The sequence below is a fragment of the Pan paniscus genome, chromosome 21 (genome assembly GCF_029289425.2).
Source record: "Pan paniscus chromosome 21, NHGRI_mPanPan1-v2.0_pri, whole genome shotgun sequence".
In the NCBI taxonomy this organism is placed as follows: Eukaryota; Metazoa; Chordata; class Mammalia; order Primates; family Hominidae; genus Pan; species Pan paniscus.
The window spans coordinates 67,925,059-67,947,373 of NC_073270.2; the positions used below are offsets into that span (position 1 = coordinate 67,925,059).

Here is a 22,315-nt window from a genome sequence, read left to right on the forward strand (position 1 = left end):
AGCGGCGGCGCCGCGGGCCCGGAGGCGCGGCGACGGCGACGGGGCGGACGAGCCCACGACGCGGCGCCCCCCGCGCTCCCGCCCCCTGCCCCCCCTCCGCGACTGCGGATAATGAGCGCCTCGGGCCGCCCAGCGCAGCCGGAGTATCCACCTCGATGACCACGGGCTGAGCCCCGCGCCGCCACCATGTCCGTGGCCTTCGCGTCTGCCCGGCCAAGAGGCAAAGGGGAGGTTACGCAGCAAACCATCCAGAAGGTGGGCCGGGCCGGAGCGGCGGCGCTGGGCGGCGGGTCTGCGGGCGGGCGCGCGCGGGGACGGGGCGCGGGCAGCTGGCGGGCGCGGGGCGCGAACAAAGCCGGGGCGCAGCCGGGCGGCCGCGAGCCCCGACGGCGGCCCCGTGCCCTTCCCCGCGTCCCACGCCTGCGCGCCGGCGGGCACCCGGCCGTGTGGGGGGCGCTCCCCGGAGAGCCTGCGCCAACTTTGTTGGGGCGCGCGGGTCCCTCGGGCCGGGGCACTGGGCAGTGGGGGCCGGGCGGACGCTGGAGGCTGCCGGCCCCCGAGCGCGCTGTTACCCGAGTCCGCGGCGCGCGCTGGGAACTGTCCTGGGCTATGCCGGGCGCACGGGGACTCCTCGGGGCCGGAGCCGCGGCGAGGGCTCGTCGCGCTCCGCAGCCAGCTTCGGTGGCGAAGGCGGGCGGTACTCGTTTTCTGCGCTCATCTTGGTTAGTGGTGAGGGGCCCGGGTCGGCCTCCGGGCGCACTGCGACCGCGGGGACTGTGGCCGGGGCTGCCCCTCTTGCTCCTGGAGCGAGGCGCGAACGATGGAGGCACGGAAGGACGCGTCCCGATCCCCATTTGGGGGGCATCGTTACGCAGCCCGGCCCCGTAGGGAGCGCACCGCCCCCTCCGTATCCTCGCGGCTACGCCGGGTTTCAGCGTGACACCCTCGCCAGCCGCCTCGCCTAACAAACTTGACGGATTTGCTCCACAGCCTTTCTTCTAGCTCCGTAAGTTCGGCCTTGTGGTTTTCAAGAGACAGCGTTTACGTGGGTTTGGGACACCGTTATCCAAAGCCCTAAGTTTTGAAATTGAGACTTTGTATTTTCTGCTGTTTTTTCTGTAGAAGACAGATTCGGAAGAAAATCAGCATTAGCCACACCCGTTTCAGTTGTCACAACATCTGTTGGAATGACATTGGTTTTTTTTCCTAAACTCTGACTCCGTCTTCACCCTGGTAGGATTGCAGGGATAAACAGTGGTATTCCTAGGTTCCCAGGAGCCGCTTGTCTCCCTAAGGGGGTTCACCTTGACCTTGACTGAGGCTGTTATTCCTTGATGACGTGCCAGTCTCCTGTGGAAGTTGTCCTAAATCTATCGCCTATTTTGAGACTACCTTTGCTGTTGCTAGTTTTAGAAATTTGATGGTCTTAACAAATGAGAACCTTGGCCAACTCTGAACAGGAGAGATTGAGAATAGCAGAAATACAAATTTACAAGTGTGGCATTTTAATTTACTTAGTAAACACTTATGTGGCGCTTACCGTATCCCAGACACTGTTCTAGGGGTTTTATAAATCTTGATTCATCCAATTCTTCATAGAAGCTACTGGCTTCCCGTTTAATAGCTAAAGAGGCTGCGGCCTAGGGAGGCCGTGCCTTGCTGGTAAGTGGACACTGAGGCCTAGGGGGGCTAAATGCCTTGCTGGTAAGTGGCACAGCCAGGTGTTGAACCCATACGGTGGCTCCAGGGTCCGTTCTGTTGGTGCCCCTTGATCTGGGAACATTTGGCCAGGCGGAGGTCAAGCTCTAGGCTCAGAGGCAAATGTTGGAACCCAGAGCGTCTGCTGGCACTCTGGTTTTTTGGAGCTTAACAGTCATTGTTCCTGAAGCTACCTTTGGCTGCAACGTTTATCCCATTATTTGCACTTCGCACACAGTTCCATTGAAGCTCCCCAAATTCTCCAGGTAAAAGTGTGTATTGAGGTGCTGCCCCGAACATCAGATCAGAAAGGAAGAAATGCACCTGTGGACCGTGGGTCCCTGGGCAGAAACTCAGCCTGCTGACCATTGGAAATAGGCCTTCAGTTTAGGCTGCTGACTTGGCCTGGTAGGGCCAGCAGTCTGCGTATTGGGCTTGGTGTTTTGACGGTGAATATATGTACCCAGGGATCTTTTACTGGGAGGTGTGAGAAGGCTGAGAAAGGTGTGAGAGGTGTATGTTCTATGCCTCAGACGTGTGCTGTGTCCACAGTGTGTGCTGGTAGTGTCATGCCGAGAGCTTTAAGAGAAGCCAGGGACCCCTCTGAAGCCTGCGTGGTAGTGAAGGAGAAGGAAGTCTACAACTTGTCCTTACAGCATTCTGCGTGGTAGTGAAGGAGAAGGAGGTCTACAACTTGTCCTTACAGCATTCTGTGCGGGTGGAGATCTTCCAGGCCAACTTCTACTCAACCTTCAAAGCCTCACTCACGTGTTCCACGTCTCATGCTCCGTCGGCAGTCATGTGGCCCTTGTAGCACTTGCTTGGGCTCCTGAGTTTGGCATGTGACTGATTATTCTTTGCTGATCCCCAGCCTCTCATAGTGTCTGAGCACAGTTAGTGCTGAGCACGTGCCGGATCATCTGTGACGCTGGTCCCATCAGTGGAAGTGTTTTGAGATAAGCAGATGCGTTCGTGTCCTGTGACTTCCTTGACACATTCCCACAACTCAGGTGGCTTCAAACAACAGAAATCTATTCCCTCACAGTTCTGGAGACCAGAAGTCCCAAGTCCAGGGGTCAGTTACCTGCTCTTCTCCTGGCTTCTGATGACTGCGGGCAGCCCTTGGTGTTCTCTGGCTTGTAGGTGCATCCAGCGTGTCTCTGTTTTGATCATCTTTTTTTTTTTGGATGGACTTTTGCTCTTGTTGCCCAGGCTAGAGTGCAGTGGCGCGATCTCGGGCTCACAACCTCCGCGCCCCCGCCCACGTTCAAGCGATTCTCCTGCCTCAGCCTCCTGAGTAGCTGGGATTATAGGCACGTGCCACCACGCCCGGCTAATTTTGTATTTTTAGTAGAGACGGAGTTTCTCCGTGTTGGCCAGGCTGGTCTTGAACTCCCGACCCCAGGTGATCTGCCCCCTCCCCCCCTTAGCCTCCCAAAGTGCTGGGATTACAGGCATGAGCCACCGTGCCTGGCCTCAATTTCCCACTTTTTATAAGGACTCTAGTCACTGGTTTTAGGGCCGACCTTAATCCAGCATGACCCCGTCTTTATTTCATTTTCAGATACCTCGTTTCCAGTACCTCCCATGCGCAGGCACCGGGGGTCTGGGTACAGTTTAGCCCACGAGAGTGCGTTTGTGTTGAGGGCTATCCCAGAGAAAGAGAACCATGGGGCAGGGGCAGGGAGTCACAGAGGGTCCCGAGCCTGGCCTGCATGGAGCAGGTATTGGGGGACCTAAAGTGGAAGAGCAGGAGGTGCTGGGCTGATGTGGGGAGGGTAGCTGGTGGTGACCAGGCAGCAGTGTGTGGGTGAGACAGTCAGAACCGCTCTGTGGCAAGCACCACAGAGGACATGACTGTGCTGGGGAACCCTGCAGTGGGGCTGGGCCATGTCCCCACAGTGGCCCTGGGCCTGGCTGGGTGTTCTCTAGCCACCAGCTGGGGACTGTAGTGTTCTGTTGTCCAGTGCGTGCTCCTTACGCTGCTGTTGGGGCTGGGCCTGCAGTGGTCACCTCGGACCACGTGGCCAGGCTTGAAGGGGACCCCTGAGTTGCCTCTTTGCTGCTTGGCATGCAGTAATTGCTCAATAAATGTGTTACTGATTCTGTTTGTATTGGTTTTCTCATTGGTTTCCTTGGCCGGATAATAGCAGTGGTGTCTGCCTGTCTGCTGGGTGTCTGGATCCCCAGCACCTGTTGCGGGGCAGGGTTGGGGAAAGGCTCTGAGGGAATGGGATGGAGCTGAGAGGAGGTGGGCCCCTGGGGCCGCCTGCTGGGTGGGTTTGGTGTGGGAAGACAAGACCTTCGTGGGGTGGGTTAGTGCCGTGCCCAGGGTCTGAGAGCCAGGGAGTTGTTGAGGCTGGACCAGCCCTACCCCATGTCCTTGGTACCCAGGTGCGGGGGTGGGGCATGGGCAAGGGGTGCACTTCTGGGTGGGGATGGGCTGCGGAGGATGGAGTGCACACCCAGCAGGCAGTGGGCACCCTGTGTGCTCCCTCAGACGTGGAACTTGCTGTCTGAAGGAACGCAAGCTAATTTGGCTAGGAGTGTTTGTAAGGTTAAAGCTGTCCAGTGACTGAATGGCTTGGGGATGCCGAGCCTCCCTTGCACGTGGCTGATTGACAGCGTTCCTCCTGCGATCAGAGGCTCCCTCCACCCGAGAAGGGGAGCATGGGGGCCTGTCTTTACATCCGCAGGGATAGGGGGGTTGGGTCCCCTCATTCCGGAGCCTGGGCTCAGCCCCGGGGAGGGAACCCGCAGCCACCAGCCTTGCTCGGCCTCCTTGCTGTCTTAGGTCAGGTGAGGGAGGCTTGGCCTCCTTGCTGTCTTAGGTCAGGTGAGTGAGGCTTGGCCTCCTTGCTGTCTTAGGTGAGGGAGGGTTGGCCTCCTTGCTGTCTTAGGTCAGGTAAGGGAGGCTCGGCCTCCTTGCTGTCTTAGGTCAGGTGAGGGAGGCTCGGCCTCCTTGCTCTCTTCGGTCAGGTGAGGGAGGCTCGGCCTCCTTGCTGTCTTAGGTCAGGTGAGGGAGGCTCGGCCTCCTTGCTGTCTTAGGTCAGGTGAGGGAGGCTTGGCCTCCTTGCTGTCTTAGGTGAGGGAGGCTCAGTCTCCTTGCTGTCTTCGGTCAGGTGAGGGAGGCGCTCTGCAAGGCCCTTGAACCCAAGCGCCACGGGGGAGGTGGGCAGGAGAAAGGCATTGTCCTGGAGGGAGCAGCCACAGCCTGGCCTCTGTCCCCCCTCTGCCTGTAAAGCCTGGCCATACACCCTCTTGCTGGATGCTCCTGAAGCTGCTCTCCCAACTCCTACCCAGCCTGGAGGGTGAGGACGCATTTGGATAAAGACACTGTGCCTGCCCACTGCCCTTTACCCGTGACCTTTCCAAGGCTGGTGGGTCTCCAGAGTCCCTGTCTGCCATCCAGTCGCTGGGTGTGGAGTCTGGAGCCAGCAGCCAAAGGCAGCCCAGGTCTTGCCCAGGTGGTGCTCGCTAGCCGGCGGTCCTGCGGGTGCTCTCCTCGAGGCTCCGGCCCTTTGCGCGGTCTGGGCCCTGGGCCAGTGGGTCGGGGCCTGGGCACCTGCCTCTGTGTGCTTGGAGTCAGAAGACAGATTCCCTGGAATCCCCGGGCTGCAGGTGGTGGCAGTGTCATGCCCGCCCCCAGTGGATGCAGGAATAAACAGGCCCTGGGTGCCGAGCAGTTAGCGGGCTGGCGCTGATGGACCGTAAGGCCTGTGGGGCCTGGGAAGAGGGAGTGCAGGTCTTCCCGCCTGGTTCGGGCAGGCACCTCCACCACCTCCCTCCATGTGATCACAAGAGGAGTCCAAAGGGTTGGGAGAAGGTGCCATGGATGATGGTAGGAAGGGGGCTCCTGTGACACTGGTCTGATTCTAATCGGCCACCACAGCTGCTGTGCACAATGGGGACGGAAATGGCCTGTTTATATCCTCCTCAAATGGGAAATAGGTGTGGAATGCAGGCAGGTCCTCGGTGTTACCAGGATGGGGATGGGGGCCATGGAGCTGCAGGAGGGCAGGGTGGGGCAGGCCGGGCCTCCTGGGCTCACATTCTTATCCTGCTGATGGTGATGTGTGCTTCGCCTTTCTGTGCCCCAGTTTCCTTGTCTTTACGAAGAGGACAGGGCTGTGGCCTCCCTCATAGCCTGTATGGGTAAGGCAATGCCCAGCAGCCTTGTAATTGGTCAGCTTTAGCCTTTGATCAGGCACTCAACGAGCAAGGAATGGCCGGAATTTATCCATGGTATTCGGAAAGGGAGGTGAGGACTCCATTCCAAACTGCAGGAAACCATCGCAAGTCCAGGGTCATGTCAGAAAGAAAAGGCAGTGTCAGCACATGGGTGAGATGCACACAGACGTCGCATGTTGCTAGTACAATAAGCACGTCTCCAGCTTGGAAACTGTCAGGAGCACAGTGATTTTGTTGTGTTGTGCTGTGCTGTGACAGCCCAAAGCGCCATGAGACTGAAAGTGATTGCCAAGGCACATGCAGAGGCGGCTGCTCTTGTGTCTGTTCAGCGTGTCTTCACATGTTCTTAGAGTCTTTGAAATTGCACACACACGTCAAGCATACAGCGGTGGGGCCGTGAGGCAGCAGCCAGCTCCTCCCAAGGAGACTGCACATGTGTAAATTGAGAGGCTCTTCTGAAACCTACACACCGACTTCACGGATTCCACAGTTGGGTGAATGTTCAGAGGGGTCCCACTGGCTTCCATCAGTGGAGTCTGTAGTATCGGCTTGCTGACCTCGGGGGCAGGGACGGAGCAGCTCAGGCTGGGCTCAGAGGGAAGGACTGCTGATGGGTCAGTGATGTCTGCCCCGAGAACAGGAGTGGCAGGCGCTAGCGCAGGTGCCATTGCTGGCTTAGCCACCTGCTGATGCTCAACCAGCTCTCCGGTTAGCCAGGCTGGTCACCCTCACACCTTGATGACTCCTAGGAATTGATTCTGCGTCTGTGTCCACGCCATGCGTGGGGAGTGCATGGCAGCCCTGCATGTAGTAGCAGAAGACGGGGAACAATTTCAATGTCTGTCCAAGCAGACAGAGTACTACGTTGTGTCCATGTTGTGGAATTCTCCGGAGCATAAGAAACATTGAGGTGGATTTTTTTTTTTTTTTTTTTGGAGACAGAGTCTTGCTCCTTCGCCCAGGCTGAGGTGCAGTAACGTGATCACAGCTCATGCAGCCTTGTCCTCCTGGGCTCAAGGGACAGGTGAGGTGTCTATGTGCTGACAGAGGACAGTCTCCAAGATATTTGAGAGGAAAGGGAGCTGTGTGGAGCAGCGGGAGCGAAACGTTATCAGGTGTGTGCAGAGTCGGGAGGGGAGTGCACAGGTTCCATGCCAGACGCTTCCAGAATCGGCAGAGCTGGCGTCTGGGGAGGAGGAGCCACGGGTTCCTCCTGCAAAATTAAAAAGGTTCCAAAAGTCTTTGTAATTAGAAAGGACAACCATGAGGACACTGGAGGTCTTCCTGCCCAGTGTGGGCTGAGCCAACCCCGGCAGTGAGCCTCAGAGCCCCAGGCCTCCTCTGTCCGGCTTCCAGGGCCCCACACAGGTTGTCATTGGGGAGAGACTGTTCTGCTGAGAACCCCTCACCCAGGTTTTTGCCTGGTGGCCCCAGCCCTTCCCCTACTCTCTGTGGGCTCTGGGACCCCAGTTCTCCGTCCCCAGTTCTCATCCTCACTCCCTCGCCTACCCAGTTAGGACCCCACGGTGGGGCTTCAGCAGCCCCAGACCCCATCCTTGGTGCCTGGCTGTGCCCTGGGCCCTCCAAGCCAAGCCCCGTGTCCCCCGTCAGTCCCCGCCTGCCAAATCCAGTTTCTCTGCTCACCCACATGGTCCATTGCCATGGCCGCAGCTTCCGTGCCCCTTGGGTTTGTCTCCCTGTGAGTGCTGGGCTTGGCCCTGGGCATCAGCCAGCCCGACCAACAGAGACACGTTGGGGCCGCCCCTCAGAGCCTGAGACCACAGGGGTGACCACGCAGAGAGGGAGTGGGAGGCCCGGGTGTCCCAGCTGCCCCAGCCGCGAGCCCAGCCAAGCCCAGCAGAAGATCCTCCGAACCAGCCCAGAATCATGAGAACTAACAAATCATGTTTCAACCACGCGGCTCCGGGAGGTTTGTTGCGCATTGGGTAATGGATGCACCCAGCCGCGTTGGGATCTTGGTCCAGCCAGCCTCTGCAGTGAGCACAGGCTTTGGTTGAGAAAGTCACCCCCACAATGGGCACAGGACTCCTGTCCCCCAGCAGCCCCCGTTCCCCTCTCTTCCCGCTCCCCAGAGCTGGCCTCCCCCGTTCCCCTCTCTTCCCGCTCCCCAGAGCTGGCCTCCCCCGTTCCCCTCTCTTCCCGCTCCCCAGAGCTGGCCTCCCCCGTTCCCCTCTCTTCCCGCTCCCCAGAGCTGGCCTCCCCCGTTCCCCTCTCTTCCCGCTCCCCAGAGCTGGCCTCCCCCGTTCCCCTCTTTTCCCGCTCCCCAGAGCTGGCCTCCCCCGTTCCCCTCTTTTCCCGCTCCCCAGAGCTGGCCTCCCCCGTTCCCCTCTTTTCCCGCTCCCCAGAGCTGGCCTCCATTCCTGGACATGCCCCGTGGCCTTCGCACGTGCCTGTTTCCTCCAGCGGGCCGCCCTTCCCCCACCTTACCCGTGTGCTCCTGCCCAGCCTCCAGCCCAGCTGGACGTCAACCCCAGGAGCCTCCTGGGGCTCCGCTGCCTCATGGCATTGAGCAGATGCATCCCCACGTCGGTCTTCACCCGACTGGCCACCCATGCCCACTCCACCATGAGCAGAGCGGGTCGCACCTCCTCACTGTCGCCTCCACTCACCCAGGCCTAGGATGGGCACATTGATGAAGCATGCTCAGAGATGGGATCTCACTACCCCTCCTTGCTGCGGCCCCCGATGCCAGCCTCTGGCTCCTCCAGATGGAGTTGCCACCTCATCTCTGTCCCCAGCGCCCTCACCTCGGGAGGCCTCAGGCCACCAGCTTCAGTGCTTTCCCGGTGACGTCTCTGGCGCGGGTTTACCCCTGAACCTGTAGAAACTCAGCCTCTCAGGAAAGGGTGGAGAGAACTGTATCTCACGTTGCAGAAAAATACACAAGTGCACATCAGGAAGCTGGGAAACAGTGTCTGCAGAAGACAGCAGTAAATACAGAAGATCTAGAATGCTCCAGGCCGCGTGAATGGCTTCTTTGTTCAGCTTAGTGTTAGAGGTACACACCACGTGGAGGAGACTCAGGTGGGCCCATCACCAGCCCTGGCAACCCCAGACTCACTTCAGGCCTCTTTAAGGTCGCTTTGCAGATGATATCATGAGTAAATGCTTGTCTTAGAGATTTTCATAAACACAGACACATAAGAAACTACGAATCAACAAGCTCCAGAGCGGGGGCCACAGCTGCCTGTCGGTGCATTTCCGTCCTGTCAGGGTCTTTTGCTTTGGATTTTATGCTCACCAAAGCCACGCGTGCTGCACATCAGGAGTCAAGAAGCACCATGGGCGTGTGTGTTAGTTGTTCTCACACTGCTATGAAGAAATATCTGAGACGGGGTAATTTATAAAGGAAAGAGGCTTAATTAACTCACAGTTCCACAGGGCTGGGGAGGCCTCAGGAAACTTAGAATCATGGCGGAAGGGGAAGCAAGGCACCTTCTTCACAAGGCGGCAGGAAGGAGAAGCGCAAGCAGGGGAGATGCCAGATGCTTGTAAAACCAACAGATCTCATGCAGACTCACTCACCATCACAAGAACTGCATGGCGGAGACAGCTCCCATCCATCTAATTTCTTCCCACTGGGTTCCTCCCACGACACGTGGGGCTAATGGGAACTACAAGATGAGATTTGGGTGGGGACACAGCCAGACCCTATCAGGGTGTGAGTAACCTCAGGAGTAATGCCTCCCACCTCCCAGAGGCGCTGTCTTGCCCTTCTCAAGGCCAAACCAAGTGGCCACTTTGGAATGGGTTTAGGGCTGCTGACCTTAAACCTGGTGACCAGGGAGAACAGGTCACCAGATAAGGTCTGCCCTCCCCACTGCACACCTGCGCTCCCCACTCATACTCGTCAGAGTGGCTTTCTCGGGTTGGATCTGCCTCTGCTGTTGACGTGGTGATGATAAACACCTTGCTCACTGCTGAACCACGCAGGACCGTGTGACTGCTTTTCCTGCCTGGCTTTTGTTTTTCCTGGAGTTGTTGATTGTTTTTCTTTTTGATCACTTGTCACTAGTGTATCTCCTCCTTTGCTCAGGTATTCTTCCGGGTTTCAGTCTCGGGGCTGCTCTCCGTGGGCCTCCCACCATTGGCCGAATTCCTTTGGCTTCTCTTGGGTTGGGTCTTGGATCTTCTCTTGGGATTTGCTCCCTTGGTTTGGGGAGGGAGGTGCATCATTTTATGGCCTCCTGAGAACAGGTGTTTGGGATGTGTCCCTTTAAACAGAATTCCCACGCTCCCTTCACTCGACTGCTGGCATGTTAACGCCACCTCACTTGCTGTCCCGTCCCCTCTTCTGTCCTGTGGACACGTGTTATTCTTGCCCTGACAATTTGAGAATGAGTTATAGACTTGGTGCCCCTTTACTCCCAAATGCTTGAGCGTGACTTTGCTGCCGACGAGGACATGACGCCATACAAAGATTGAAACGGGGGAGCTGACGTGGCAGCAGCACAGCCGTCTGCTCCAACTCACTGTGACTTCCCAGTTGTCCCGGTAATGGCTTTTGTAGGACATCATTAAGGATTACTGGAAGGACGCTGGGACCATGTCTGTTGAGAACCACTTGTTCATCTTCCTTGTCTTTGATGACTCTGACAGTTTTTGAAGAATGCCGGCCAGTCATCGAGTGCCCCTGGTTTGGGTACAAGGTGCGTTTTCCTAACTTGCGGGTCTGAAAGTGCGTCCATTCCCCCTTCACGCCTGGTTGCGGTTTCGGCGGACTAGAATTTCTACGCAGAAGTCTCCCTCAGGATCAGACCGTAGCCCTTCCGGAAACCTCCATGGTGAGTTCATCTCTCCTCCAGAGCCTCCCTCAGGCCAGGCCATCGGCCCCCCAGAGGTCTCCGTTGGGACTGGATCATCACACCTCAGGGGGTGTCCCTTGGTATGGGACACAGCTCCTCCGGAAGTCTCCGTGAGGTCGTCGCCCCCTGTGGGCCCATGTAGGAGGCTCCGTGCCGTCGGAATCCACTGTCCTTCACGTGGAACCTGGTTTTTCTCTCCTGTCATGTTTAGGATCTTTCTTTGTCCCTGGTCTTTTTTGGCAAACTGGTCACCTGGGGGCCCTTCCAATGGGGAAATGCGTCCTTCAGCTCTGAGAAAATGATTGAAGGATTTGGGGGTGATTTCCTTGCTGCTCCTGTCTCTGAGGCTCCTGGAGGGCCGCGCTGGCCCACTCCCTTTCTTCGTGGTCTTTCTGTTTTCTCCTCGGTCGATCCGTCCTGCTTTCCAGGACTCCTCCTCAACTTCATATCCTGCCCCTCTGTTGAGTTGTGTTCTGACTAACAGGTTTTCACCTCCAGAGCTCTTCTGCCCCCTCTGTTGTTTCTAACTGGCATCATCTTCTTTTCTGGGGCTCCAGTAACCTGCATCACTGCACCAGCTGACTTCGTGAGGATATTTATAATAGGTTTTGTTGGATTTTTTTAAAAAGTTTCAGGCCGGGTGCAATGGCTCATGCCTGTAATGAGCACTTGGGGAGGCAGAGGCGGGCAGATCACTTGAACCTAGGAGATCGAGACCAGCCTGGGCAACACAGGGAGACCCTGTCTCTACCAAAAAAAAAAAAACATTTAGCCAGGTATGGTGACACACGCCTGTAGTCTCAGCTACTCGGGCGGTTGAGGTAGGAGGATCACTTGAGCCTGGGAGGTGGAGGTTGCAGTAAGCCAAGATCACGCCACTGCACTCCAGCCTGGGTGACAGAGCGAGACCCTGTCTCAGAAGAAAAGCAAATAGAAAAAGTTTCCATCTTGCATAACCTTCGTCTTTGGATTTTGGCCTCTGTGGCTGGTTTTGGCCTTTGTCTTTCAAATGGCAGGTGGGGGCCGCACCGCTGTGGCTTCTGGGGATTGGAGGCCGGGGCACTGCCTGCTATGCTCAGGCAGGCGTGTGGCCTGTGGTTCACTCTGAGGTGCTCTTTCCCTTCAGTGCCCAAGCATCTTTCCTCCAGGCTGGTCACTTTCCTGGAGACGCCCCCTCCTCCAACCCCATCTCCTGCCAGCAGATCCTGGGCGACCCTGAAAGGTGCCGGAATTTTAACATTCCTGAGCCTTGTGGGGCTTCGCAGCACAGTGTGGCTCAGGCCGGGTGCCCTGGGGGCACTGATTCGGTTGTTACTCATCCATGTGCTTTTCAGCTTCCAAACTCCCGCCGCTGCCATCTTGTGCCCTCCCCATTCTGTCCTTAGAAGGCCACACCTGTTCCATCCTTAGTCGCCGGCCGGGGCCTGGGGTTTGGGGTGTCCAGTCTTCCACCTTTCATTCTGCCTGTCCTGCCCTTTTTGAAGTGGGTATGTGTCTAACATACATGAGAAAGTTCTCTGTATCCAGTTTTTTAAACACCCACACCAGTACTGTGTTTCGTCATGCGTGCATAAACCTCGCGGCACTGCCCTGGCCAGTGCACACCCGCGGGGCTCTGCCTAATGAAGTCAGTGGCTTGCGCCCGCTGGCCCATCGCGGCCCCGTGCTGGGAGTGATGCTGAAATGCCCGCCGTGTCTAGTTCGTGTCCCTGGAGACAGTCTCTGCCTGGGGGTTAGGAGTCAAGGAGGGGAAGCCCTTTAGAAGGAAAGGAAGAAAGCCCATAGTTGTCCCTTCCTGCAGTTCATCTGAAGGCAGAGCCATCTGGAATGCCGGCGCCTGGCAGGTGGACTCTCCCTCACCTGCCCACTGGTAAGCCTGGCCCACAGTGTCCCCTGGCGGCCCCCCACCCCCATCTCAGGATGGCTCCTCGGCCCCATTGGGCTCAGCTGAGTGCAGGGCACCTTGTCCCCAGCAGGGAGAAAAGTGGTAAAGAGTGGAAAGGGGGAAGGTATAACTTTAAGAAAAAATAGAGCAGGAGAAACCAACCCTGAAGTCGTGGAGACCGGCGGAGGAGGAAGCTGAGTTGGGGGCAGTCACTCAGCTGGGGCTGTGGGTCCGGGCTCTGCCCTGTGAGCTGGCCTGGCTTGGCTCTCTCGACCCTGGGCTCCCTCTGCCTGTGGATGAGTTTGGGCCCCAAGGTCAAATCGCAGTTAGAGGGGCCACGTTGCAGGGTGGAGGCACAGCTGGGTGGCCCCAAGGCCCCAGGCAGGCAGGTGGGCTCCTCCTCCCCTTGCCCTAGGGCTCCCCTGCTCCAGGGCCTGTAGAGCTCCTGTCGGGAGCGGCCTCCTAGGGCTGAGTGACCCAGCACGCTGTAGTGGAGCCAAAAGGCACTGCTTTTTCCTTGGGTGCCAGCCTCTGAGAAAAGGCCTTTTTATGAAAAGCAGCAGGTGCGGTGGGCTCAGTTCTGTGCCTCCCTGCAGACAGAGGCGGCTGGTCACAGGGCGGGTGTCGCCTCTTCTCAGTCCCCTCCCATACCCCCTCTCTCCTCTCTCGCCTCCCGTTGGGTCTCCGCGGGCCACCCAGTGCTGCCCCCAGGTGGACACCTTGAAAGAGCCAGCTCTCCTGTGCCTGCTCCCCACGGCCTGTGGGCGTCCTGTGTGGTGTCTGCAGGATGCCGCCTGGCCCCAGTCCCTGTTCCTCTGCTGCCACCCACCCCTCCCCACTTCTACCAGCCACCAGACTCAGCACGTCCTGACTACGCGCAGGTGTGTGGACGCAAGGCCTTGGGCCGCTTGATTTGGGGAGTGCTCCAGAGCCCTCCTGGGGCCACAGAGCACGTTCAGGAGGCGCTTTGGGAAGGAAACCTGGGGAATCTGTGGGCCCAGCCCCCTGCTGCTCAGGTGTGGCCAGGCACGTGGATCACCAGGTCAGAGACAGGCTGAGCCCCTGCATCTGACAGGTTCCTGGCAGTGCCCATCTTGAGCGCAGACCGTGCTTGGCGGAGTGTATGCCTGGCCGTCCCTGGACCAGAAGCCTCCATTTTGCCAGTTCTAGGAGCACGTGGCGCCTGCAGAGAGACCCCTGGCCCAGCTCTGGGAGGCCCACATCTGGCTGTTCACCTGAGTCACTTGAAACTGGTTTAATCTGGGTTTAGGGTCATGACCTTGTCTGGGCACACACACTTTATGTGTAAGACACTGAAGGTTCAAGACGGGACCGGCCTTCCCTGTGTGGCCTGTGGGCCTATCGTGCCGTTCTCCTGCATTTCAGCGCAGCACCCCTGGGGGTGAGGGCTGCGGGGTGCCAGCCCCAGGTCTAGGTCATGCCCGGTTCTGCAGTCTCACCCATCTTTTCTGCCCCCACGCCGGCCTGTGTGTGTGTGGTTTCTTCTACCGGTGGTGCCGTCCCTGACCCCCCCAGACCCTTTCCTTCCCTCCCTCACCCCGGTTGGTGCAGCCCCTGCAGGAAGTCTTGATGCCCTTACCACCTGGGAGTGCCCTGGACCCCTGCTGATCCTTGGGAGGGGGCAGTTACCTGTGCCCCACCCTGTGTGGTTGCAATTCGAGGCTATCCCCTCCACCTAGGGGCACCAGGGCCTCTTGTGGGGTGCCCACAGGGTCCTGACATCCTTGCCATCGGCTTGGCTGACCCTTGCTGCACAGATGCTCTGCCGTCAAGGGCCCTGGAAGCTGGAGGGTCCTTCGGGCTGGGGGCTGCTGGGGGCACGGGGCCTCTGTGTTTTCATTTGTGGGCTTAGATGGCCCTGCCGCATACGGATGAAGTCCCCAGCACAGGGAGGTGTGAATGTTCGGTCTGTGGTGGCTGAGGCAATGCACGTAACGACAGTTTCGTATACAGAACAGGCGTAGCATCCGAGATCTGGAAATTTGAAGTGCTCCAAAATCCAGAACTTTTTGAGCACCAACATGAGGCTCAAAGGAAATGCTCATTGGATCATTTTGGATTTCGGGTTTTTGGATTAGGGATGCCAAACCGGTGGGTCTAATACACATATCCCCAAATCTGGAAAAATCTGAAATCTGACACGTTTCACGTAAGGGACGCTCAACCTATATGAAAACTAGATGTGTAGCGATGGCAGTTGATCCCGAGGGTCAGCGACAGCCCCGCGTCGGCAGCGCCCGCTCACGCTCTCTCCGCAGATGCTGGACGAGAACCACCACCTGATCCAGTGCATCTTGGAGTACCAGAGCAAGGGCAAGACGGCCGAGTGCACGCAGTGAGTGCCCGCCATACACCGGAACACTTGGAGGGTGTCATGCAGAGTCTAAGCATGGAGGCCAGATACGTCCCAAGTGTCCCCCAGCACAGAGATCAGATAAGTCCCAAGAGTCCCCAGCACGGAGGCCAGGTATGTCCCAGGAGTCCCCTGCACAGAGGCCAGATATGTCCCAGGAGTCCCCCAGCACGGAGGTCAGATATGTCCCGAGAGTCCCCCAGCACAGAGGCCAGATATGTCCCGAGAGTCCCCGGCACAGCTGCGAAGCATTGCTGCCAGAACTGGGGTAGTTCTGAGGGAGGCGGAAAGTGGGAGGCAGGAGCAGTGTGGGGAGGCCTGGGCCAGCCTCTCTGGGCAGCTCTGTGGCCAACAGCCAGCACACCAGGAGACAGCACCTACTCCAGGTGGGACCTCCTGTGACCCTGTGAACCTAATGCCTGATGCATAGGAGGGGTGCGTGGCCAGTCTGCCACCCTCCAAGCGGCTGTCCAAGTGGCCGTCAGACTGACCTGGAGGTGGGAAGTGCGTGAATGGCCTCAGACACCCCTGGGTGTGGGTGGGGTGAAGGGACTGGGTCCCCACTGGTGCGAGGTATACGAGGGGCCTTCCCTGGCAGAACTGTGCTTCCCCATTTCTTTCCAGGGCTTTCTCAGGGTCGTTGGCTCTATGGAGTCCGCCCACTGCCTGGCTCAACTGGACGAGGGCTCTGTCCCTCTGTCACCTTCAGGCCCCTGCCTCCTCGTGGCCTCCCCCCATCTCCATCCTCTGAACAGACCAATGCCAGCTTCCGCTTAGCTGTTACCTTAGAGTCTTTCCAGAGTTTTTGTCATGGGTTGGGAGCCTGCTCAGGGTTTGGGGTAGAGGCTGCCCTCCCGTCCCCGCCTAGACCCCAGCACCCTGCCACCTGCCTGTGTCCAGCTGGGTGTCATCTGGGGTCCATGTCCTCATGGGGTTTGGCTGGATGTCAGGCTGTCTTGTTCACACTTTACTTCTGCCTTGGATCCACGTGGGGACTCTGTGGTCCCGTCGTCCTGCCTCATGCGTGCCCCCTCTCCTGCAGGTACCAGCAGATCCTGCACCGGAACCTGGTATACCTGGCCACGATCGCAGACTCCAACCAGAACATGCAGTCCCTGCTTCCTGCTGTGAGTACCCACGGGGGGTTGGCCTCCTTTACCCAGCAAGGACTCGGACACTGCCTAAGATCGGAATTGTGGGCATGTCACCTCAGGTAGCAAAGATGACTCAGAGAAACCAAAAATACCACTAGAGCCACCAGAAATGGGAGTGTGGGCGGTGGTGACCAACCCTTCCTGACAGACTGGGGGTAATGACAGCGTCTGAGGTGGCCAGGTCAGAACTGTGGCTCAGCCTCGTTATGTATTGAAGGGAAGGAAGCCCCAGAGAAGCCACTCCAGGAGCAGCCGCAGCTCTCGGGTCGGGGGTGGGGAGAGGTGGGATGGGGAGAGGTGGGGAGAGGTGGGGTGGGGAGAGGTGGGGAGAGGTGGGGTGGGGTGGGGTGGGGAGAGGTGGAGAGAGGTGGGGTGGGGACAGGTGGGGAGAGGTGGGGTGGGGTGGGGAGAGGTGGAAAGAGGTGGGATGGGGAGAGGTGGGGAGAGGTGGGGTGGGGAGAGGTGGGGTGGGGTGGGGAGACGTGGAGAGAGGTGGGGTGGGGAGAGGTGGGGTGGGGTGGGGAGAGGGGAGAGGTGGGGTGGGGAGAGGTGGGGAGAGGTGGGGTGGGGAGAGGTGGGGAGAGGTGGGGTGGGGAGAGGTGGGGAGAGGTGGGGTGGGGAGAGGTGGGATGGGGAGAGGTGGGATGGGGGCCCTGCGTCTCCCTGGAGCCTCTCCGGGTGCTTTGAGCCGCTGTGAACCGTGCACATGCGCTGCTGTGGGTGAAAACGGAACTTAAAACATGCCCAGCACAGTAAATTCTCCCAGTGTTAGTTCAAATATTTTATTTTGTTTGATTTTTTAAAATGCATTTTTCCAAGATTAAATTGTCACAGTGAAGACGAGGTCGTGCTGCTGCAGCCTCTGTCCTGCTGACGGGGTTCCGGGACAGACATGTCGCCGGGAATGACGTATCTCCTAGTGACCCTTATTCCTCAGCAAGTGATGACATAAATGCCAGGATGTGTTTTGCGAGTAAAAATGTTAAACCCACCTCCACTGACCTGTCAAATTGCACTTCTTCACCCTGCAGACACCCACGGGTCCTGGTGGAAATTTCCTTTTCTTGGCCAGGTGTAGACAGCATGTGTGTGCAGACCTCCAAAGCTGCTGGTTGACCTTGATCTGGGAGAGTGCTGAGGGCCACTTCACACTCACTCCCTTCTGTGTGGTGTGATCCGAGGCGGGCGTGGGGTGGGGGGAGTCGGGGAAGGGGCACATGCAGCAGGAGCACAGGAAACAGGAGAGGGATCCCGCCTGTGCCAAAGCTCTTGGCACGGAGGGGTCGTGGTCAGGGAGCACGGAGGCGCTGGTCACCTGCGCCCGAGGGGGACGGGGTGCGTTCAGCCTGGTGGGCCGGGGAAGGGGTTCCCTGCTGTCCCAGGAGGAGGTCCAGCTTTTCACACCCAGGCACGTGTGGATGAACTTGATACTCAGTAGAGTTGTGAACGCTCACCCAGACGCTCACTCTGCCATCTCCATCTGGGCCTGGTGCTCTGCGGTCACCTGGCTGTGACGATGGCTGCTGATTACGAACATTGACCAGGTGGCCATGATGTGTGGTGGCAAATCTCGGGTGCCCTCTCGTCCCTGGCCTGGCTTGTGGAGGTCGCTCTCCGTAACTTAACCGTTTTTCCCTGAAAACTTCCTGTTGCCTGCAGCCGCCCACACAGAACATGAACCTGGGCCCTGGAGCCCTGACTCAGAGCGGCTCCAGCCAGGGCCTGCACTCTCAGGGCAGCCTGAGTGACGCCATCAGCACGGGCCTGCCACCTTCCTCCCTCCTGCAGGGCCAGATTGGCAACGGTGAGTGCGGCGGGGGAGGAGGGCGTTCCTGGCTACAAGGCCACCAAGGCAGCCCTTGGGCAGCCGGCTGCCATGGTGGGGCACCCCACCCCTCACAGGGCTGGGCATGGGACCCACTCCTCCTGGGGTAGCCACAGGTCGGCTGCCATCGCCCAGGCTCAGGGCCGCAGCAAGCTTGCCGTGCGGCTGGGCTGAGCCCCTGCTCCAGTTGCCCACTCTATCTGACACTGTCACGTTCCATCAAATTCAAATGCAAGTTGCGGGGTTCCAGGTGGATTGTGTAATAGGAATGGAATGCTCCTGTCTTTGGATTGAGAAGCATGGATAACGTTTGGAGACCATTAACAGTAATATAACAGGCCGGGTGTGGTGGCTCAGACCTCTAATCCCAACCCTTTGTGAGGCCTAAACCAGCAGACTACTTGAGGCCAGGAGTTTGAGACCAGCCTGGGCAATATGGCAAAGCCCCATCTTTACAAAAAATAGCCAGGTATGATGGCGCACACTTGTAGTCCAAACTGTTAAATACTCGGGAGACCGAGGAGAGAGGTCACTTGAGCTCGGGAGGGTGAGGCTGAAGTGAGCCTTGTTCATGCCACTGCCCTGCAGCCTGGGTGACAGAGCCAGACCCTGTCTCAGAAAATAATAACAAAATAACAACAAATAAACGATTCATCCTGTACTTTGCTAGCATGTACACTGCTTTCTTTTCTTTTCTTTTTTTTTTTGAGACAGAGTCTCGCTCTAGTCGGCCAGGCTGGAGTGCAATGGGCATGATCTTGGCCCACTGCAACCTCCGCCTCCCGGGTTAAAGCAGTTCTCCGGCCTCAGCCTCCCAAGTAGCTGGGATTATAGGCACGTGCCACCACACCTGGCTAATTTTTTTGTATTTTTAATAGAGACGGGGTTTCACCATGTTGTCCAGGCTGGTTTCGAACTCTTGACTTCAGGTGATCCACCCACCTCGGCCTCCCAAAGTGCTGGGATTACAGGCATGAGCCACTGCTCCCGGCCACTTATGTATTAGTCACTTAATCATTAATAGTGCTGTTGATAGCAACTCTTCCCAAAATCACTTGAAGGGAAATTGGGGTGTCTTCATCTTCAGAAGTGGTGACCTGGCTCCCCAGCGCCTGACACCACTCCCTGCTCCCCATGCCAGGGCCGAGCCACGTGTCCATGCAGCAGACGGCGCCTAACACGCTGCCCACCACCTCCATGAGCATCTCTGGGCCCGGCTACAGCCACGCGGGACCCGCCTCGCAGGGCGTCCCCATGCAGGGGCAAGGCACCATCGGCAACTACGTGTCTCGGACCAACATCAACATGCAGTCCAACCCAGGTACCTACTCTGCCTCTGCAACCCCGGGGGGCCTGGGCCTGCCTCCAAGACCCTTGACACATGCACGTTGGACATGTGGTCCCGGGGAAGCTGCCCTCCTGCTGGGTGCTGGAGGGGAGGGGCCCGTGAATCGGGGCTGGCCGCTGCCTCTGAGAGCTTCCGGAGGGATGGGCGCCAGTGGGTGCACGATCAACTCCTCCTGTCCCCCAGCTTTGCGAGGGGCTGGGGTGTTTCCCATGGAGTCTCAGGGAATGCCCCAGGGAGTGGGGGCCACTGGCCCTGGGTCTGGACAGACAGCAATGGGCTCTCAGAGGTGGGGTAGAGTTGTTCCCCGGGGAGGGAACAGCCTGGCCAGAGGCACCTCAGTGGAGAAGACAAGGGGCCAGAAGCGCTGGGCCAGAGGCCCCAGCCTTTCTGCAGGGCAGCGGGAGCCCGAGAGCGGGGCCGTCCGCCATGGCGGCCACGTGTGGTGTTGGGCACTTGAGAAGCAGCGGGTCCCCATCGCGTTCCACGAGCATCGGCCCCGGTCGTGTTTTGTGGGCGTCAGTCCCGGTTGAGTTTCTTGAGTGTTGGAGACGCATGGACTTCAGAGGCTTAGTGCCAAGAAAGGGTGCCGAGGACCTCCTTAGGATTTTCTCACAGTAACTGAATGTTTAGCGTTTATTGTGGACATACTGACTCAAATAAAATGCATGATTAAAATGGATTTCACCTGTTTGTTTTTACTTTTTTGCTGTGGTTACTAGAAACTTTAAAAAGTGTGGCTTGTGTCATTTCTGTTGGACGGGGCTCCACTAGGGGCTTCTGAGCAGGGGACGTGTACGACAGGCCAATGTGAAGGGCTGTGAGGTTGCAAAGCTGCTGAGGAGGGGACAGTGTGACCCCTGAGGCCAGCTCAAGGGACCAGGCAGAACAGGACTCGAGCCACAGTGGAAGTGGGATTGTCACGGGAGCTGTGTGTCCGAGGAGAGGTGGAAAGGTGGTTGTTGGCTGTGGAAGCCACTGGATCTTCCTGCCCGGGGGCTCTCCCTGTTGTTTTCTGCACGTCGGCACATTTTTAAATAGTCGGTGCAAGCAGCGGGTCTGAGCTTGCAGGGCGTCAGTGCGGGCCACGTAGGGGAGGCGTGCCTTGCGGTGGAGGACACTGTCCTCGTGGGGAGCGCAGGAAAATAACGAGGAACCCGCCCGGGCGCAGGAGGTAGTTGGGTGTGGGAGGGAGGGCGGGAGGCTTCCCGGGGTGATGTGGGGCCTCTGTCCTGTCGTTCAGTCTCCATGATGCAGCAGCAGGCGGCCACGTCACACTACAGCTCGGCGCAGGGCGGCAGCCAGCACTACCAGGGCCAGTCGTCCATCGCCATGATGGGGCAGGGCAGCCAGGGGAGCAGCATGATGGGGCAGCGGCCCATGGCGCCCTACCGGCCCTCCCAGCAAGGTAACACCCGGCCGGGCCAGGTCTCGGGCACAGCTGACCGCCGCGGGTCATGAAGTGCCAGGCTGTGTGTGCTTCTCTTCGGGGAGCCTGGGGGATTGAGGCTTGGCGCCTTGGTGTTAACATTGAGTGTGGACGCTGGGGGTGAGGGCCAGGGTGTGATCCGTGGAGGGTCTACTGTCCCCGAGGAGTCAGTGTTGGGGGCAGGGGCGGCAGTTGTCATTAAGAGTGTCACAGGCCGGACTCATGCCTATAGTCCGAGCACTTTGGGAGGCCGAGGTGGGCGGATCACCTGAGGCCAGGTGCTCAAGACCAGCCTGGCCAACATGGTGAAACTCTGTACTAAAAATACAAAACATAAGTTGGATACGATGACGGCGTGGGGTGTTCTCCTCGGGTGGGTGAGGCCATTCAGCAAGGCCTTGGCTTCCCCAGTGAGCGAGCAGGTCCTCCGAGGGAGGAGGGCGCGGCCCGCGCTGGCGCTGAATGTGGTTCCCCTGCAGGCTCTTCCCAGCAGTACCTGGGCCAGGAGGAGTACTATGGCGAGCAGTACAGCCACAGCCAGGGCGCTGCGGAGCCCATGGGCCAGCAGTACTACCCCGACGGTGAGCACTGGCGGCGGCCTGACCCCGCCCAGGAACGCAGAGCAGCTGCAGGGGCAAGGAGGGCAAGGAGGGTGTGGCCACTGCAGTGTGTCCTCAGTCATTCCAGCTCAGGCCTGGGCTACAGGCAGAGCGGCCAGATGCCCTGCAGGAGCAAGGTGTAGGGGATGGGGTGAGCTGGGCTGGCAGTGGTGCCTGGCCTCTGCAGAGAGAAGCTGTGGCACACACCGCTGCACTGGCCTCCACGCGGCCTTGCCTCTACTTCCTGAAAGGCTGTGGGAGTTGGAGGCGGATAATTGCAGCTCCCAGCTGTAGATAGGTGGAAATGTTCAAGAAGGCGCCTCCCAGCTTCACAGAGAATGCCCTGAAGGTGACGGCTCCACCTGCAGCACCTCTCCTCCTGCCCCTTCTAATCTCTGCAGAGTATTTTACCGTCGTCACCTTTCAGTCTTTGCATAGTCCCAGGGCTTGTGGAGGGGATACTGAAAGTGGTCTTGGCTGAAAACAGCAGTTCACACCTGTCATTCCGGCACTTTGGGAGGCTGAGGCAGGAGGATCGCTTCAGCCCAGGAGGCTGAAGCTGCATGGAGCCATGATCGCGCCACCGCACTCCAGCCTTGGTGACAGAGCAAGACCCTGTCTCTAAATAAAGTAAAGATAACAATAAAATAAAGTGGTCTTAAAGGCTGGGTTGATCCCTGGGAGGCATCCAGGCAGGGAGCTGGCCTCAGCCAGCAAGGGGCAGGTGCACAGACAGGTGGGCAGGTGGCAGCAGGGCAAGCCACCCTTGCCACGTGATGGTCACATGCAGCGAAGGCCTCGGTAAGGGTTGGACACCCCTGCCTGCGTCCTCCCAGGAGCTAGCGGTGGCGGGCAGAAGGCAGTCGGGTCACTAGCATGGCTGTGTGGCAGGCACTGAAAGCGCTGATCGTCTGTGTAAATCCCCAGGTAGCTTCACAGTCGCCCCGAGAAGGAGGCATTGATGTCTGCATTTCAGTGAGGAGGCCGAG

At 58.5% G+C, this 22,315-nt stretch overlaps 1 protein-coding gene across 7 annotated transcripts in view; it reads left to right on the forward strand.

Annotated features, from left to right (window-relative positions):
- Positions 1 to 34: 34 nt before the first annotated feature.
- SS18L1 (SS18L1 subunit of BAF chromatin remodeling complex) overlaps positions 35 to 22,315 on the forward strand; it is a 39,998-nt gene continuing 17,717 nt past the window's right edge. For 3 of the 7 annotated variants that reach the window (XR_004668247.3, XM_034947339.3, XM_034947338.3), the window contains exons 1-7: positions 35 to 255; positions 14,880 to 14,956; positions 16,017 to 16,101; positions 17,788 to 17,932; positions 19,095 to 19,274; positions 20,542 to 20,706; positions 21,207 to 21,308. Coding sequence is in view for 5 of the 7 variants with exons in the window: in XM_034947339.3 (XP_034803230.1) it covers positions 187 to 255; positions 14,880 to 14,956; positions 16,017 to 16,101; positions 17,788 to 17,932; positions 19,095 to 19,274; positions 20,542 to 20,706; positions 21,207 to 21,308 (823 nt within the window). In the remaining 2 variants the exon portion in view is untranslated. The other 4 variants (XR_008622288.2, XM_008963194.5, XM_034947340.3 and 1 more) reach the window with 3 other exon arrangements.